The following is an 18,329-nucleotide window of genomic DNA, read 5'->3' on the forward strand; positions in this document are numbered from 1 at the left end:
AGGTGGCCCAGACTAGGTACTCCTCAGGAACAAAGCACCTTCTCATCTCACCTTTGAGCACACTGTGAATTACCAGTCAGTAGTGGCCTTGAGGGCTGAAGGACACTTTACATTAGCAAACACAACCAAAGTTTACCTCCCAGTTTTAATGTGAAGGAAGGCAAGCCATTTGTGGAAGAGAATCCAGACAGAAAGAGAGTGCTTACTTACTCATAGATAGCATGCATGAGCAATCCACTCTTAGCCACTTCTTACATGCAAATCTCAGACACACCTTGCTTTGGAGACTCATGCTCCATTCATAGAATCTAGCTATGCTCACAGCATCCAGCCTTGTGCTAGTAACAACCTTGGGAATGAAACAGGAGCCCAGTATAATCCCAAGGAAGAGCCATATGGAATAAAAACCGATTTTGTACTGAGACACTAAGGCTAGTTTCATTTCTCTTCTGGAGATAATTTCTGCAATGAAGGTACTGAGTGTGAAGACAGGCATAATGTTAGGCCTCTTCTAAAGAACCTGGCTTGGTTTTCCATGGTTAAAAGCAGCAGCAACTGGAAACTTACCAACAATACCCTCAAAAACCAACAAAAATTGAGGAATTTGGGACTTTACAGAACAGCACGAGAGATTGGAGCTTTGACACAGTAATAACAGCATAGACAGACAGATTAAATAGGAGTAGAAATATTTTATTACAAGTTTCCCAATACAGGCTCAGTGACTGCTGGCTGAGGCTTCTTTTACAAGTGGTAGGGAAGGCCTTGTGCCGCTTTACTAAAAAAGCACATCTTCCACTATGGGCCCTCGGTAATGTCTTAGTGAGGAAGAGACTACTTCCTTCACCACCACATGGGGAGAAAATAGAAAACCACAGCGAAGAATCGGTAATCCAAATTCCAACTTTTTCCTTTTATTTATTTATTTTTTAAAAAAACCTTGCATTTATAAAGACATAGACTTGCTACCAGCCATTATTCTCATCAGTTGACCAGAAGGTGTAAGCAACAAGCTCTTTTCTGCATCTACTCCCAGAGTGCCAATTGGTGGGAAGTTCTGTGATGCAGTAGAAGGAAGCTTCAGATTATTAGGCGCCAATTGGTATAAAGGTCTTTGAAGGTGATCACAGTTCTAGGACTTGAGACACTGATTGGTGGAAAGATTTGAAGGGGCGAGGGTGGGGGGAAATCTCCAGATTCCAAAATGTTGATTGGCCAGAAAGTGCCAGGGTCCTCCAGGGGCAGCGCCAGGAGGAAGCGACTGTTACGTTCGGGCATTGCGCTCTGTCTCTGCCAGACACTCTCTAACCAGCGCCCGGGCATGAATAATTCCTGCGAAGGAAAGGCACAAGACTTAAGACACACTGAGCAATCGGTTTCATCATACCAACTCATCAGTCCCTTGTTTGCCAGGCTTTTGTGTATGCCATCACATGCATGCTGAAGTTTAATTCATGTAGAAAAAGTGTATCGTGCGGCCTTTTATACAAATGTGTTTGTATAAATGAAGTGAAGGAAAGGGACAAGCCGGAAGGAAGAGCAAGGAACAAAGTACAGCTAGACAACCCACTTGCAAAAGTAGGTCAACACTTTACTGTAAGCAAGGGTTATATGCATTGGGTACAGAAATGCTAATCCAGCAGGTTCTACCTGTTCCCAGTATAATGCAGCTACCTGCATTCAAAATTCTAGAGTTGGCCAATTACATTGGGAGTTGTCTTTAAGGCAAGGGAGACACTTCCCCCCTCAATTTCTGCCTAGGCAAGCACAGAGCTTGGAACTAACTTTTCAAGGGTAAAGAAACTGATATGAAAGGTTATTTGGATAATATTGCTAAACCAATCATTTACAAAATATATAGCTATGAACAACAGCAAGTAACATTTAAGAAATCGCAAGAGGGCCTTCTTAATGGCTGCTCCCAGGCTCTGAGAGGGACTGCCTCTGATTGACCTGCCAGCAGGGAACATTCTTTTTATATAGATAGGTCTTTGGCCCATAAGCGGATGTGTAAATAAACCGTAATTGGTTTTAACTGGCTATTTTTGTTGTTTTACTTACCTGTTTTTAATGCTTTTTATTGCCTTCTTACTGGAGTATTATGTTTTATGGGTGTTAGCTGCCTTGAGAAGCATTTGGAGGAAAGCCAGGCTACAAACAAGTAATTCTACTCCCCGCCCACAAAAAGGAACAAGTGTCATGTCTGATTTGTGAGTCATCGTTTCTAGAGCCTTTTGGAAGGTTAGGTTACATATTGGACTTCATAAATTTGCTCAGTTCCAGGCTTACGTAGACCTTGCAGGGCTAGGATGACTTATTTCATGTGCTCCTACATCCCATGACCAGAAGGCACTCATCTCTCAGGAAGCTTCCTACCTCGCTTCAGCCTCTCCATAGCACTCTTGCTGCCTGCGTAGGTAGGTCGAATCTCCTTGCCCATCTCCTCAATGACCGAAAGCAAGTCTGTGTATGTGCTCTGGGAGCCTTGGGCACCTGGTGGCTTCATAGCCTGTAAGATCAAGAGCAGGAAAAAAGTGAAAGGCACTCTGGGCAGGATTCCCCCAATGAGGCCCATCAGTGGATAGGCCTGCAGAAAGGCTTCCGCTTGCGCAACAGGACTTTCCTCCCATCTCCTCTCCCCATGCCTCCCTAAATTGACTGGTAGGGTGGGGAGAACCCCCAGAACAGCACACAGTAGGAATAAAAGGGGGGCTGTTCTGTCTGACAGGCTGTGATGCTTGCACAGATTGAATGCATGTCATTGCACAATGTTTTCCCAATTACAGTGGTACCTCTGGTTACAAACTTAATTCGTTTCAGAGATCCGTTCTTAACCTGAAACCGTTCTTAACCTGAGGTACCACTTTAGCTAATGCGGCCTCCCGCTGCCGCCGCGAGATTTCTGTTCTCACCCTGAGGTAAAGTTCTTAACCCGAGGTACTACTTCCGCGTTAGCGGAGTCTGTAACCCGAAGTGTTTGTAACCCGAGGTGTTTGTAACCTGAGGTACCAATGTAGTTCCACCAGCCAGCAAGATCCCTCCTCAATTCCAAAGTAGAAACTCACCTGCACGTAGCCCATCGAAGGGGGCCCAAAATCGTTGAAGAGAGGTCGGAAGGGGGCAGAAGCTCCAGAGATGGCTCCAGATGGAGATGGGACACTCGTGGCTGAAAGTAATATGAGAAGAGATGGGGAATTTAGTCAACAGTGTCCCGGGTTCTCTCCTATACCAGACTTAACAATGCTCATTACAGTGGTACCTCGGAATTTCGAACGGATTAGTTCACGAACTACTTGGAACCCAAACACTTCAAACCCGGAAATAAGTGTTCTGGTTTTCGAACTTTTTTGGAATCCAAATGTACTCCGTTCAGGGGGAGGGTGCACTTCCGTTTTGAGTGCCACACTTTCGTTGCCTGCTCTCTTGCCGCCCGACCTGGGCTTCCCTTACTCAGCGCTGGCTGCACCGGCCACTGGCAACACCCGGAAGCGACTGCAGCGTCAACAACCGCCTTCTCCGCTTCTGGATATCCTGCTGCGGCCAGCGCTGAGTGAGGGAAGGCCGTGCCGCTGCAGCAACCACCCCCTCCTCCAGTACCGGGTGTCGCCTGTGGCCGCCGTTTTCGGCCCCAGAGCAACGCCAAGCGGCTCAGCACAAGAAGTGACTGCCGCAGCATCCCCTCACAGGGTGCGGGACGGCGTGGGCAGGATGCTGGCGCCACCGCTGCAGTAAGAGTTCTTCAGTGAGGAGAACACACCCAACTCACGGGGGCTGCTTGTGCCAACCCTGAAAGTGAGGAAGGTGGGGGGGGAGGGATCCAGAAGGCTGGCTGGGGGGGGGGAGAGAAGCCGACTGCTCCTCAGAGAGAGAACTTTTGCCACCCTTTCCTTCCCTCCCCCCCCTTGAACTCCCCCTTCACGGACCCCACGCGCTCATCCCTCCAATGGCAATGGGTAGATCACTGCCAGGTCTTTATACTGGGTAGTGGATTGCAGCCTGGTTTATTGATTTCATTTTATGGATCAGTGGTCTTATATAGTAAAATTCATGTTAAATTGATGTTTTAGGGGTTGTTTTTAATTGTTGAACAGATTAATCCATTTTGCATTACTTTCTATGGGAAAGCACGCCTTGGTTTTGGAACAGACTTCTGGAATGGATTAAGTCTGAGAACCAAGGTGCCACTGTAAGTTCTTGTGAGGGGTATAGAATCATAGAATCACAGTTAGAAGGGACCCTGAGGACCATCCTGCCCAGGAACATGCAGCTGTCCCATACAGGGATCAAACTTGCAATCTTGGCATTATCAGCACCATGCTCTAAGAAGATACTGTGTCCTTCCCTGCCTTTCCAATGTGGACATGGCCACTGCCAGACAAGGCGCTTTGCTGGGCAGTGCGTGACTTATATGCCTTTCAAACACTCCATGGTCAGAAAGCTGCTGCTCCTGATCCTCAAATGACCATCCTAGCTTCTCCCTGAACACTTATGCAATATGGTTGGCATAAATCACACAGCTGGAAAAAGAAGAGGAGTTATTTTTGTTGCAACTTGTCCTGGAAGTCTACAGTAGGGGAAAGGGGACTGGGTGTGGTTCCTACATCAGGGATTAATACACTGCCAGTCCTAGACACCCATCACAGGCTCTTAACCATTAAAATTGCAAAACAGAGAAACTAATTCATAACCATCTTCCCATGAAGTTTGAAAAATGTACACATGCTTTCTTTTCCAGACAGCTATATATCACAAGTGATTGCACAAGCATGCACAAGAATGCAGGTAGCAACTTTGGGGGATTTATTTGCAAGACTGGCCAACTGGAAATTATGTAACATGATGGTGGTGACTATAAAAATATTCCTGGCTAGTATTTCCCTACAAAGGTTGACAGGACATCAAGTTTTCATGTACACAATCAAGAAACACGTCATTCATTCATTCTCCTTCGACTAACAAGAGAGATTGTCTAGACCTGTGATAGGGGAATGGGATTACAGTGGTACCTCTGGCTCGTTCACAACATGAAAAGGCCGCATCCTGAAGCACCGCGTCTGCGCAGGTGCATGACGTAGTTCGGTGCTTCTGTGCATGCGCAAAGCGTAATTTAGCGCTTCTGCGCAGGCACGCGCCAAACCAGAAGTAACTTGTTCCGGGACTTTCGGGTTCGGCACGTCCATATCCCGAAAAGACGCATCCTGAAGCGGACGTAACATGAGGTATGACTGTACCTGAAATATATGGTGGGGGTTTTGTTTGTTTTTAAAATGCCGTACTACTGCCTCAGAATAAAGAGTATGGCCTTTCCCTTCACACAGAAAGAGGGAAAATCATATCAGTAACAATGAATGCAATGAAAGTTGTAAAAAAAAAATATGTAGCCAGTCAATTCATTGGCACACATATGGTATTAGAGAACTACATATACCATGTTTGGGGTGTTAGATCCAAATGCAGTTCATGAATGTCTAGTTTACTCCTATCCATTTTTGCCAATCTGTAACAGTTGCTCATGCACATCTGTGTTTTAATAACCAAGCTTCCTTTGTTAGGCCTAAACTAAAAGCAATCCCCCACCCTCACAACAACTCGTCTCTCACTTTAGATTCTAATATAGAATTGCATCTAGGTGTGATCTTGCTTTATTTATTTTCCCTTGAAAATGTCAACAAGACTTTTTAAAGACAATTGAACAATTAAAATGTACTGATCAAATGAACGTTCAGCACTTCCCCCAGGCTTTTTCAGTGCTGACCACAAAAGCTTGTGGTTTTGCCTTAGCTTCCTGCAGCCCAACGTATAAAGGCAACAGTTGTTCTCTTATAGAGAGGGAGCAAAAAGAGCAGCCACCTCCACAGGCTAGTAAGAATATGTCACTATCCTCCATTAGTTTGAATTCCACCACCATTCCTTGCTGCCACCCTCATTGTGCATTTCTCACCCTACCCATCACTTGTACAATTGATGTTATAAATCAGCAAATAAATACTGTTAATAAATAAAGCATATAAAAACATATAAAATATATAAAAACATATAAAAGTTGTGACACTGGAAGATGAGCCCCTCAGGTCAGAAGGTGTCCAACATGCTACTGAGGAAGAGCGGAGGACAAGTACAAGTAGATTCAGAGCTGATGAAGCGGCTGGGCCAAAGCCGAAAGGTCGCTCAGTTGCGGATATGCCTGGAAGCAAAAGGAAAGTCCAATGTTGTAAAGAAAAATATTGCATAGGAACCTGGAGTGTAAGATCCATGAATAATGGTAAGCTGGATGTGGTCAAAAATGAGAAGGCAAGAATAAATATTGACATCCTGGGCATCAGTGAACTAAAATGGACGGGAATGAGCGAATTCAGTTTGGATGACTATCTTATCTACTACTGTGGGCAAGAATCCCGTAGAAGAAATGGAGTGGCCCTCATAGTCAACAAAAGAGTGGCAAAAGCTGTACTGGGATGCAATCTCAAAAATGATAGAATGATCTCGATACAAATCCAAGGCAGATCTTTTAACATCACAGTAATCCAAATTCATGCACCAACTACCAGTGCTGAAGAAACTGAAATTGACCAATTCTATGAAGACTTACAACACCTTATAGAAATGACACCAAAGAAGGATGTTCTTCTCATTATAGGGGATTGGAATGCTAAAGTAGGGAATCAAGAGATAAAAGGAACAACTGGCAAGTTTGGCCTTGGAGTTCAAAACGAAGCAGGGCAAAGGCTAATAGAGTTCTGTAAAGAGAACAAGCTGGTCATCACAAACACTCTCTTCCAACAACACAAGAGACGACTCTACACATGAATATCACCAAATGGGCAGCATCGAAATCAGATTGATTATATTCTCTGCAGCCAAAGATGGAGAAGCTCTATACAGTCAGCAAAAACAAGACCTGGAGCTGACTGTGGCTCAGATCATCAGCTTCTTATAGCAAAATTCAAGCTATACTGAAGAAAGTAGGAAAAACCACTGGGCCAGTAAGATACAATCTAAATCAAATCCCTTATGAATACACAGTGGAAGTGAGGAACAGATTTAAGGATTTAGATTTGCTGGACAGAGTGCCTGAAGAACTATGGATGGAGGCTCGTAACATTATACAGGACCATCCCAATGAAAAGGAAATGTAAGAAAGCAAAATGGCTGTCCAACGAGGCCTTACAAATAGCGGGGGAGATGCGGCAAGGAAAATGTGAGGGAGACACTGAAAGATACAGGAAACAACGCAATTTTTTTAAAAAAATAGCAAGGAGAGACAAGAGGGCCTTCTTAAACGAGCAATGCAAAGAAATAGAGGAAAAACCAGATATCTTTTCAAGAAAATTGGAGATATGAAAGGAACATTTCGTATGAAGACTACCATAATAAAGGTCAAAAGTGGTAAGGACCTAACAGAAGCAGAAGACATCAAGAGGTGGCAAGAATACACAGAGGAATTATACCAGAAAGATATGGAGATCTCGCACACCCCAAGTAGTGTGGTTGCTGACCTGGAGTCAGACATCTTGGAGAGTGAAGTCAAATGGGCCTTAGAAAGCTAATAACAAGGCCAGTGGAAGTGATGATATTCCAGCTGAACTATTTAAAATTTTAAAAGATGATGCTATTAAGGTGCTACACTCAATATGCCAGCAAATTTGGAAAACTCAGCAATGGCTAGAGGATTGGAGAAGATCAGCCTACATCCCAATCCCAAAGAAGGGCAGTGCCAAAGAATGCTCCAACTACCGCACAATTGCGCTCATTTCACATGCTAGCAAGGTTATGCTTAAAATTCTACAAGGCAGGCTTAGGCAGTATGTGGACCGAGAACTCCCAGAAGTGCAATCTGGATTTCGAAGGGGCAGAGGAACCAGACACCAAATAGCAAACATGCGCTGGATTATGGAGAAAGCTAGAGAGTTCCAGAAAAACATCTACTTCTGCTTCATCGACTATGCAAAAGCCTTTCACTGTGTCGACCACAGCAAATTTGGCAAGCTCTTAATGAAATGGGAGTGCCTGATCACCTCATCTGTCTCCTGAGAAATCTCTATGTGAGACAAGAAGCTACCGTTAGAACTAGATATGGAACAACTGATTGGTTCAAAATTGGGAAAGGAGTACGACACGGTTGTATATTGTCTCCCTGCTTATTTAACTTATATGCAGAATTCATCATGCGAAAGGCCGGACTAGATGAATCCCAAACTGGAATTAAGATTGCCGGAAGAAATATCAACAACCTCAGATATGCAGATGACACAACCTTGATGGCAGAAAGTGAGGAGGAATTAAAGAACCTTTTAATGAGGGTGAAAGAGGAGAGCACAAAATATGGTGTGAAGCTCAACATCAAAAAAACCAAGATCATGGCCACTGGTCCCATCACCTCCTGGCAAACAGAAGGGGAAGAAATGGAGGCAGTGAGAGATTTTACTTTCTTGGGCTCCTTGATCACTGCAGATGGTGACAGCAGTCACAAAATTAAAAGACGCCTGCTTCTTGGGAGAAAAGCAATGACAAACCTAGACAGCATCTTAAAAAGCAGAGACATCACCTTGCCAACAAAGGTCCGTATAGTTAAAGCTATGGTTTTCCCAGTAGTGATGTATGGAAGTGAGAGCTGGACCATAAAGAAGGCTGATCGCCGAAGAATTGATGCTTTTGAATTATGGTGCTGGAGGAGACTCTTGAGAGTCCCATGGACTGCAAGAAGATCAAACCTATCCATTCTTAAGGAAATCAGCCCTGAGTGCTCCCTGGAAGGACAGATCGTGAAGCTGAGGCTCCAATACTTTGGCCACCTCATGAGAAGAGAAGACTCTCTGGAAAAGACCCTGATGTTGGGAAAGATTGATGGCACAAAGAGAAGGGGACGACAGAGGACGAGATGGCTGGACAGTGTTCTCGAAGCTACCAACATGAGTTGACCAAACTGCGGGAGGCAGTGGAAGACAGGAGTGCCTAGCGTGCTATGGTCCATGGGGTCACGAAGAGTCGGACACGACTAAACAACAACAAAATAAATAAATAAATAAATAAATAATGCAAGCATGAAGGGCATGTGCACATGCTATTAATCAGACCAAGAACCACTGAAACTATTAAACTCTGATAGAGTTTCTAAAAATAGAAAGTCTGCAAACATTGAGCCCTTAATTGAGAAAATTCCAGTTTTCAGATTCTTTACAAGCAGAGTGGGAGCTGTTGTGCCATTAATAAGAGTTTAAGTATGTAGTTTGTGAAGCATCTGGAGTCAATTTGTAGGGGGAAAGGAGATTGAAAGCAAGTTAATTATTTTGATTTGAGAGTTCCAGAAAGAGAAGAACAGCAGCTACTTTATTAAGAGGATTACTTCATTGAATCAGAGACTGGGCCATTATAGAGATTATTAGCTAACCCTTTACTGTAAAGTTGAGCCTACATTTTCTGCCCCATTTAGTTGTGTGCTTTTGTTTGTGCCACAGAAGCACTCGCAGCTGTCACAAGCAAAGCCACCAAAACCACACACAACATTGCAGATGCTTCCTGCAAAACTGTGTTAAGATAAGTGCTCCTTCACAATAGTTTTCAAAAGCTAATACAGAAATAATATACAGTACAGAGGTGCCTTGCAAGACGAAATTAATTCGTGCCGTGAGTCGCTTCGTTTAGCGATAATTTCGTCTTGCGAAGCGCGGGTTGCCACGGCAAAAAAAAACCGCCGAAAAAGTCTTGCGAAGTACGGCCATTGAAAACTTCGTCTTGCGAGTCACCAAAAACATCGCAAGACGCTTTCGTCTAGCGAGTTTTTCATTGCATGAGGCATTCGTCTTGCGAGGTACCACTGTATAGCCAGTTTTCTTTAAACTGTAAATAAAGGTGGTGTTCTATCAACCCTTCAATGATGTGCAGCCAATGGCTTCACACCAAGAGCAGGTGCTGGCCTTTCTTACCTTACTCCCAATGTTTTAGCCAGAAGAAGAAGCAACTACAAACGTAACTTTTGGGGATAGCAAAAATGCTTTAAATTGCTACCTTCAACAGGTCAAGGGAGCTAGATCCAGGCTTCTGAAAAATGGAATCACACCCAGCCACCCTAGTCTCTTAACCTACAGATTTCAGATAGCAGTGTACCAAAAAGAGGGAATGTGTACTGGAGAAAGGTGCTGGCATAGCAAGTAGCTTCAGAGATCTCCTGGAAGCAAGCCAAGATACATAAAAGAAGAGGGTTGAAAGCCAATGTTCCTGGGAATAAATCCTTCCCATTACCCAACTGTGGCAGGCAGGCTCTGAGTGAAGTTCAGCCAGTATCTTTCAAATCATAAAATGATGTAAAAAAACTGAAACAGAATCTAAGCCCCAATACTAGAATCCAAACACTTTAAAGAATTACTATCCCTATCCATATTTTTTTCCTAGTGGTACCTGTGCATTGCCACATGCTACAAGGCTGGGGTAGGCAGAAGATAGACCAGGATCCACAGGTAGAAAGATCTCTGATCTGCAGTAGATCAGCAAAGATTGTTTCACAGCAGCAAGAAAAATGTGATTTTAAAATTTCTTTTGAATGAGGCTGCCGAGATTAAGAAAGCTAAGGGAGAACAAGGAGTGGGTTTTGTAGGACAATTCTGATACTAAAAACAAATCCTAGGTCTGCCCATAAGCTGAAGCATCCTCCTCCTTAATTCTAACAGTACTGTTTGCACCTCCCTTTGTTGGTGTGTCTTCGGAGTTTGGGTAAAGACTGAAGGAGATCCGGGAAACCTGGCGTTTCCCCACCCTTGTTAGAGGGTGCTCCACCCAAGAAGGAAACCGAAGTTACACAGAGACAGAGGAACCTGCCGCGCCACTACTCTCTATACTGTAGTTTCACCCCTCCTTGCTTATCCAAGGAGAAGTCATTCACCCGACACTCAGGCAACAACAGCCATGAACAGAGCGGGGCATATTTCTGGGTAGAGAAGAGGGCTCGCTGATTCACTCTAAACACGCCTTTCCGCCTCACACACGGCTTTCCTAAGAATTCAACTTTCATTTTGTTTTCCCCGGCAGGATTCCCCGAACAGCTGCTGCTCTTCCTACATACGGTAGAAGGAACACAGTGACGAGTAAAGCACATTCGCACGGTCTGAATGAGTTAGGATGTCCCTTTTTTTCTTTTTAAAAATCACGTACACAGTAAATCCTAATTCCAGGATGCACATCTCTCCTTTCGCGGTGAGGAGACTGGACTCCTGTATTGCAAAGCAGCTGTAAAAGGCCGGGAAACCCTGCCGGGGTTGTGGGGGGGGGGGAGAGGAAGAGACACAGAGAGAAGACGAGGAGGAGGAGGAGGAGACTCGGAAGCGCCGGCCACGGCCCAGGCGACTCCGCGGTGCCGCCTCCGCACCCTCGCTCTGCCCGGCCGCGGGGACCGGCTGGGGCCAGGCGGGGCAGGCAGACGGGGCTGGCGGAGAGAGAGGGGGGTGTCTCTTACCGACCGGTGGGGCTCCGGGGGCGGGGCTGGCGTTGCTGCTGCTGCTGCTGGTGCCGGCGGCTCCGGAGCTGGTGGGGGCAGGCGCGATGGGCTTGTAGGACATCCCCGACTCCGCGCTCTCTGGTGCTGGCTGGCCCGCGATTGGCGCGCTGCTCCGGCTCCGGCCGTGGCTGCCGCTCCTCGGATTGGCGGGGAGGCTCCCGCAAGCACTCCCCCCGGCTGGCAGGGTTCTGTCCTCCGCCTCAGCCGATTGGTGGCAGACCCCCTCAGTCCCACCTCCCAATTGGCCGCGTCCGTCTCCCACTCCTCCCTCCCTCGCGTCCTGCCTTGTCCCGGCTTGGTCCCCGGCAAAAAGAGGGCTCCTTTCTCGCGGCTCGAGGAGGCGCGCGCACGCGCGTTTCACAGCCGGAGGCGCCCGCTCGCCCCCGCCCCCTCGGAGCGTGCCTTCGCCGCGGTCCTCGCGCCCACTGTTCCGGGAGGACTGACCCTGAGAGGAGTGAGCACGCGCGCCTCCGACCCCCCTTCCTCTTCTCTCGAGCCAACAAGCAGAGCCCAGCGGAGCGGCCGCTGCCGATGACGCCCTCGACCCGCGCCTACGTGTCCCGCTCCCTCCCCCTGTGACCTCACTGCGCAGCATAACACCCTTCTTGTCTGTCGCCATAGCGACGGGAGGGCCTGGCTGCGGCCTAGTCGGAGACCCTCTTTGCTCCTTGTCCCCCGCCGCGTTGCTAGCTCTGTGCGGCCGTTAAGCGGATGTTGGGGTCGGGGCCGTCTCCGCTGTCTCTCCATCCCCTGCAGTGCCCTCGTTGCGTGTGTGTAGGGGAGAGGGTGAAATTAAAAGACATCGCTATAAAACAATAAAATAGCGAGAGAGGAAACATAGCCTGCTTTAAAACACCGTAAGAGTTAAGGGAAGCCTGTGGAAACAGAACAGCTTCCAACTGTCGCTTGAAGTTCATTACTTTTGGTGCTTCCCAGAGAGTAAGCATCGCAGAGGATCAATGCCTCTGAGAGAAGGCCGGCTCCTGAGCAATCATTAAAAGGGGCCTCCTCTGAATATCTTAAGGTTTAGATGGGTGTAACTAGGAAGGCAGATCAGCTGGTGCTCAGTTGGGGGCCTTGTATGTCAACAATAATGACTGGCAGCCAGTTTAGTTCTTTCAGCGCTGCTGAAATACATAGTTGAGTGCTAGCATGCAAGCTGCCAAATTCTGCTGGTTTGGTTTATGCCAGTGGGTTCCAACCAAACCTACATTTTGTATCTGCAAAGATGGGAGCTTGTAGTAGAAGGAACCACTGAAGGGAGCAATCCAGTGTCTTGGTTAAGATAATGGCACTAGTAGGGCCTGTAAAAAACCCCATCTGCATGACTAAAGAGTGGCCATGGAGACAAGTGGGCAATTATGTTATTTTGGGAGGGGATTAGACTCCTACGAATATTTATTTGGATAAAAGAAATATAAAAACTACAGCATACACATTGGCCCACTTAGTTGGATTTGACCTTTGGCACTTGATTATGATGCATTAGTGACATGACAGTGCTACCTAGTGGGCCTGTTTTTTAGTAGGTTCGTTCCTTCAAAGGGAGTAGACAGTTGTTCTCCATGTCCTGGAACCTTCCTGTGGAGTCCTTCTGCAAGCCACTGTGAAACTTCTAAACTCATCCCTAAGCTACCTCCCCTGCTCATTGTGTTTGAAGTTACAAACTACAGTGGAAGGGATATAATCCAAGTTACAGGTAGGTAGCCGTGTTGGTCTGACGTAGTCGAAACAAAATAAAAAAATTCCTTCCAGTTTGTCATTGGTATGATCTTTCGTGTGCATGCACACTTCTTCAGTCCAGAAGCTGATTTATCTCTCCTCTTCCCCAGTGCAAGATATGCTGTCTTAGAGGATACTCAGCTGTGGTATCTGGCTGAATGTAAACAAGCCAACCAAAACTGATCTTAGAAAAAAATGTAGTGATTATGATCCACAACAGTTATGGGGAATAATGGCTGTACTCAATACAAGTTGCCATGTGCCGGTAATTTGAGCTCTCGTGTATGTCTATTCATGAGTGGTTTTAATTAAGCAATATATCATCTCCAAATTAGTTATTCTGTGGATGGTGGGTGGGGCAGATTCAAAGGTTCAGATTCCACGTTCTTTTGAAATTGGTTCAAAGAAATACAGTATCTATACAGTATCAGTCTTTCAGATTACTGGCAAAAGCAACCTGAACCTGTCAGATGTACAAAATCCAGGGATGTTGCACTAGCACCACCTGTGGGACAAATGCAGCATTGCATAAAGTGTAGGTTGACAAAATGCAAATGAAAGCAATCTATTTTAAACATACAACCGCCTCAGGTTAGAAACACTTCAGGTTACAAACTCCGCTAACCTGGAAGAGTTACTTCGAGTTGAGAACTTTGCCCCAGGATGAGAACAGAAATGGTGTGCTGGCAGTGCAGCGGCAGCTAGAGGCCTCATTAGCAAAAGCACGGCTCTAGTTAAGAACAGTTTCAGGTTAAGAAAGGACCTCCGGAACGAATTAAGTCTGTAAGTAGAGGTACCACTGTATTTATATTAGGGATCAGAGGGCAAACAAGGCTAACAGTTAATTCAGTCCATACAGTCAAATGGTTTGCTGGTACCTGTCATGCTTGTTGGGCTGGTCCTTTTAGATCGATGTTCTATGTATTGAAGGTGCAAAATTAAAGTGCATTAGTAGTGGTGAATTTATTCTGTGTTGCTTCCCCAATGGAACCACATTTTTGCTTTATGGGGACACTATAGCACAACAAAAACTATATTATTTGTGAAATAAAAAGTTAAGGGATTTCAGCAGGAAGTTACAGGCTTATGTGGTAGCTGGAAATGAGCAACAAAGTGGGATCACATATGACTACCCCAATGGCATCATGAATGCATAATAAAAAGGATGTCTGGGTGGGGGCATTTTGTCGAAAGCATGTTGCAGATTATACTGATGTGTGAATCTGCTGGTTTCCTGCCACCACCGCCCAGTCTCTGAGTGAGTGAAGCTGTTTTGTGGAAGGGATTCAGTCACATACTAGAAACATAGCTGCCAAGTTTTCCCTTTTCTCGCGAGGAAGCCTATTCAGCATAATGGAAAATCCCTGAAAAAAAGGGATAACTTGGCAGCTATGACTAGAAATGAATCTTTGCATGATTTAAGTGAATTAAAGTGCTCTGTCATCCTAGTGCAACAAATCAGCTTTAAAAACAAAACAGACTTTTTGGGTTTAGGAAAGTGATTGGGGAAAGGCACTAAAAGGGGAAGGGGGGAGAGAATGACTGATTAAAGGGAACATATAAAGACCCTGCAAACAAATGAGGATGAACCCTCCTTCATGGTGCAAACAAATAAGAACAAATACTCAGGAAAGCCCAGACATAATCTAACTTTGTACAAGCAAATCAGGATGCTCAATAAACGGGCTGTATGGAGAAGCATCTAATGAGTGTGAGTGTGTGTATGCACATGTACAGTGTGAGTAGATGTGTGTGCGTGTAGATTGGTACATGTGAACAGAAGATGTGCACACTGGCACATGGCCCTCAAAATATTGGCCAATCCTCAATGCAGCTCTCAGGCCAGAAAGGTTACTCACCCTTGCCTTATTCATGCTAGGTTGACCCACCACTCTCATCTCTATCTTGTCTGGATTAAATTTAAACTCATTAATCCTCATCTAGCCCACAACTGCACTCCGGGAGTCATTCAAGGACGGAACCGCAGCCCCTGGATCTGATGCAAACATAAACAAATATAACTGGATGTTACTACACTATCCTCCAAATTGCTAATCTTTTTCAGCAGTTGCATATAGGTGTGAAAAGCATAAAGGAAATGATGGAGTCATGTGATACACAACAAGCCAAAGTGATACAGCAGTGCTTCTTCCATTTGTCTCAAGCAAACAAGGAGGATATAATGGTTTCCATTGTCCTGTGGCACTTGTACAACCACATTTCATGCAACACAATATTGCAACAGATACACTGGTCTGAGGGCAGTCACGTTTCCCAGAAACAAAATACTACAGTTTAAGTGCAATGAGTTGCATTCAATTAAGTTATGCTCAAAGTAAACCCACAGAAATGAATGAACCTATATTAGTCATGTATATTAATTTCAAGATCTCTAATATTGAACACCATCCAGGTGTTAGGATCGTCCTTCTCTCGTGTAGGACCCTGGTAGAGACACATGGCCAACTGGCATGTTCTCTCCAGTGCCGGATTTATGTATAGGCTAAGTAGGCTGAAGCCTAGGGCCTCCCCAGCTGGCAGTCTCCCTTCTCCCAAAATTGCAAACCGAAGACTTCATGCGAGGGCAGGGCAACTCGGGCCTCTAAGTCTATCCAGCAATATCAAGTTATAGGAAAACTGGTGCTATTGACAGTAATCCTTCTAGTTGGTTAATTGGTTCAGCAACTTTCATGCACATGACGTGTGATGCTAATTATTTTCCCCAAAAGTTAAATGATAACTAATCAGAGGCAGCTACAGGAGAGCTATGAGATTCAGGTGAGGGTCAGATGCCTTGTCAATCCCAGCAGGTATATAAGAGGATGACTGCTGCCTGCCCAGCATTCTCCTAAAGATGAGAAGCCTAGTATGGAAGACCTGTGTATAGTACGCAGATCTGAAAGGGCCACAAAGGGTAAACCACCAAAAAGGTATGCTGAAGAGTTTACTAAAACAGTCATAGCAGATACAGATGTTGTTAGTAACTCAGAGAAGGTTTGGGAACCTTCAAGCTTCCAAGAGGTCCAAAGTTTAACCTCAGAGGATGCTGAGCCATGGTTAAATGCCATGAAGGCTGAACTTGATTCCTTAGAGAGGAACAAGACATGGGAACTAGTTCCAGGGCTGCCCAGGCCACAAAAGGTTTACAAAGATCAGTTATTTCAAAAGTTTTTCAGTGTTAATTGTATGCATTTTTTAAAATCACCATTGTATTTAACAATACAATGGTACCTCGGTTTAAGTACACAATTGGTTCCAGGGAGCAGTACGCTCCCTGAAAAGTACTTAAACAGAGTGGCGATAGCGCGCTTGTGTGAAGCGCCAATAGAGCGCTTCTGCACATGTGCACGCCGCAGATTGCTTCTGCGCATGCGCGCGCCACGGAACCCGGAAGTAAACAATTCCGGGTCTGCAGAGCACTCAAACCGCAGCAGACTTAAACCGAGGTATGACTGTAATATCTTATGTCCTTTAGAGGAGAATTTGTGGATTGTAAAATTTTAAATACCCGTCATCATCCTTGCCTTCACTCAATTTTGTTTATAATACTCTTCCATTTTCTTCTAGTTGTGAGAGTGGGGGATGGGGAGGGGCCTCACAAGTGGAGTAGCCTAGGGCCTTTCTTCATCTAAATCTGACCCTGGTTCTCTCCCTCCTGGTTGGTCATTCGGGAGCTTCAAAAGCTTTCTTCAGCCCGAACATCACAGCGACTGATACCAAGAAGCACCAGCACACTTACGATCCTGCAGAGTATTTGCAGTTCGCGTAACAGACTCAGTAGCTCAGCATTTTGGCTAATCTACTTTTATTTACATATAATACACTCAGAGCATTCTGATTTAACTCCTTCCTCTTTCTCATCAGACAGGAAAGAGAGCAAGAACAAAGGACAATAGTCCCACTTCACGGAACACAGTAACATAAACATCCTGTCTCCGTCACTTCTCACACTGTCGAATGAAAACATACACCGTCATGTGATAGAGATAGACAACAATTTCATGACTGCAAATATGGAGCAAGAATCCTAACACCAGGATCTTCATAGCAGAGAACTACATGGAAAGATATCTGGAGTCCCAGTGGTCCCACTGAGGAATTAGCTTGGAATTGTCAATCCAGTTTAGGATTTTCTCCCCTCTCTTACCTTCCACCCACACCTGCCCAGCAGATTCAAGACTCAGGAACTTTCTTCAGTTTTAAAGGAGCCCAAGAGCTAGCATAGGAATAGCCTAAAATTCATTTCCCTTTTCTCTGTATTTTCAAAGCTTTTAATGTACATAGCAGACTATCAACTTTAAAGAGGCCTGTAAAGGGGTACTAATCATTTGCTGAAAAGAAGAGCTTAACAATATAACCACCACACATTTCAGTTTATGGAAACAATAGCCATTATTTCCCTCAGACCTTGATTTTATTTTATTTTATGTGCTAAAGTGCTTCTCTATGTGTAACAAAGGAGAGCGATGTTGTAAAATTGTGGTGTTGTTTGAGGTCATAAAGAGATTTTTATTATGAAACCTCCGGTCCTGTGCACTCTGCTTCTGACTAGTTAGAATTAAACCTTTCAGTGGACCTTTCCACTTGGCTAAGCATAATGGAGAAGAAATGTTGGGATTAAACAAGGAATGCCCAAATGGGACAGTTGTGATGCAACAAGCAAGCAAAAAGGCCAATATTCCAGGAATGTATTTGAGCTGTATTTAGATAGGATTAAGATGATTTATTTGTGTTCCGCAGTGATAATGAAAAACTATTCACTCCAGCGTAGAGGAAGGCAAAGGTTAAGCAGCCTCTACTAAATCTACACAGCTTTAAATTGGTGGGGCTTGATAGCTCGTCCCAGAGCAGGATTTTTGCTTTTTATACAGAAAGCTATTGGAGGAGCGCTGTGAACAATGGATGTTAGCCCTGAGCCAATTGTGAGGTGCTGTCAGCATTTGGAGAGGATTGAGTAAAAGCTAACCTTGTGCCAGGATGATGTCAGCACGATGGACTATTTCGACCAAAGGGGTTGTGCCTAACTGCCCGTTTCTTGCCTGCAGCTTCATTGGTTATGTAAGGCATTCCCCTGAAGAAAGGATGCATGCTCTGAAACGCAGTTTGGATTCTCAACACC

The 18,329-nt window shown here is 45.1% G+C and overlaps 1 protein-coding gene and 1 long non-coding RNA gene across 3 annotated transcripts; one reads left to right on the forward strand and one right to left on the reverse strand.

Annotated features, from left to right (window-relative positions):
- Positions 1-672: 672 nt before the first annotated feature.
- On the reverse strand, positions 673-13,211 carry CDK2AP2 (cyclin dependent kinase 2 associated protein 2). Of its 2 annotated transcripts, none has more exons than XM_035124252.3 (4): positions 11,447-13,211; positions 3,066-3,166; positions 2,377-2,509; positions 673-1,332 (listed from the first exon to the last, which is right to left on the reverse strand). In XM_035124252.3, the coding sequence occupies exons 1-4, from the start codon at positions 12,105-12,107 to the stop codon at positions 1,265-1,267; spliced, it is 963 nt and encodes a 320-aa protein (XP_034980143.3). In that variant the 5' UTR covers positions 12,108-13,211; the 3' UTR covers positions 673-1,264. The 2 variants fall into 2 exon arrangements, with proteins under 2 accessions (XP_034980143.3, XP_088520637.1); XM_088664511.1 differs by lacking the exon at positions 11,447-13,211 and adding an exon at positions 11,146-11,396.
- On the forward strand, positions 12,108-17,727 carry LOC148687570 (uncharacterized). The gene is made up of 2 exons (XR_015948662.1): positions 12,108-13,187; positions 17,075-17,727. It is a non-coding gene; the product is annotated as an uncharacterized LOC148687570 (long non-coding RNA).
- The last annotated feature ends 602 nt before the right edge of the window (positions 17,728-18,329 follow it).

This window comes from Zootoca vivipara, chromosome 1 (assembly GCF_965207765.1).
Source record: "Zootoca vivipara chromosome 1, rZooViv2.hap1.1, whole genome shotgun sequence".
NCBI classification, from domain to species: Eukaryota; Metazoa; Chordata; class Lepidosauria; order Squamata; family Lacertidae; genus Zootoca; species Zootoca vivipara.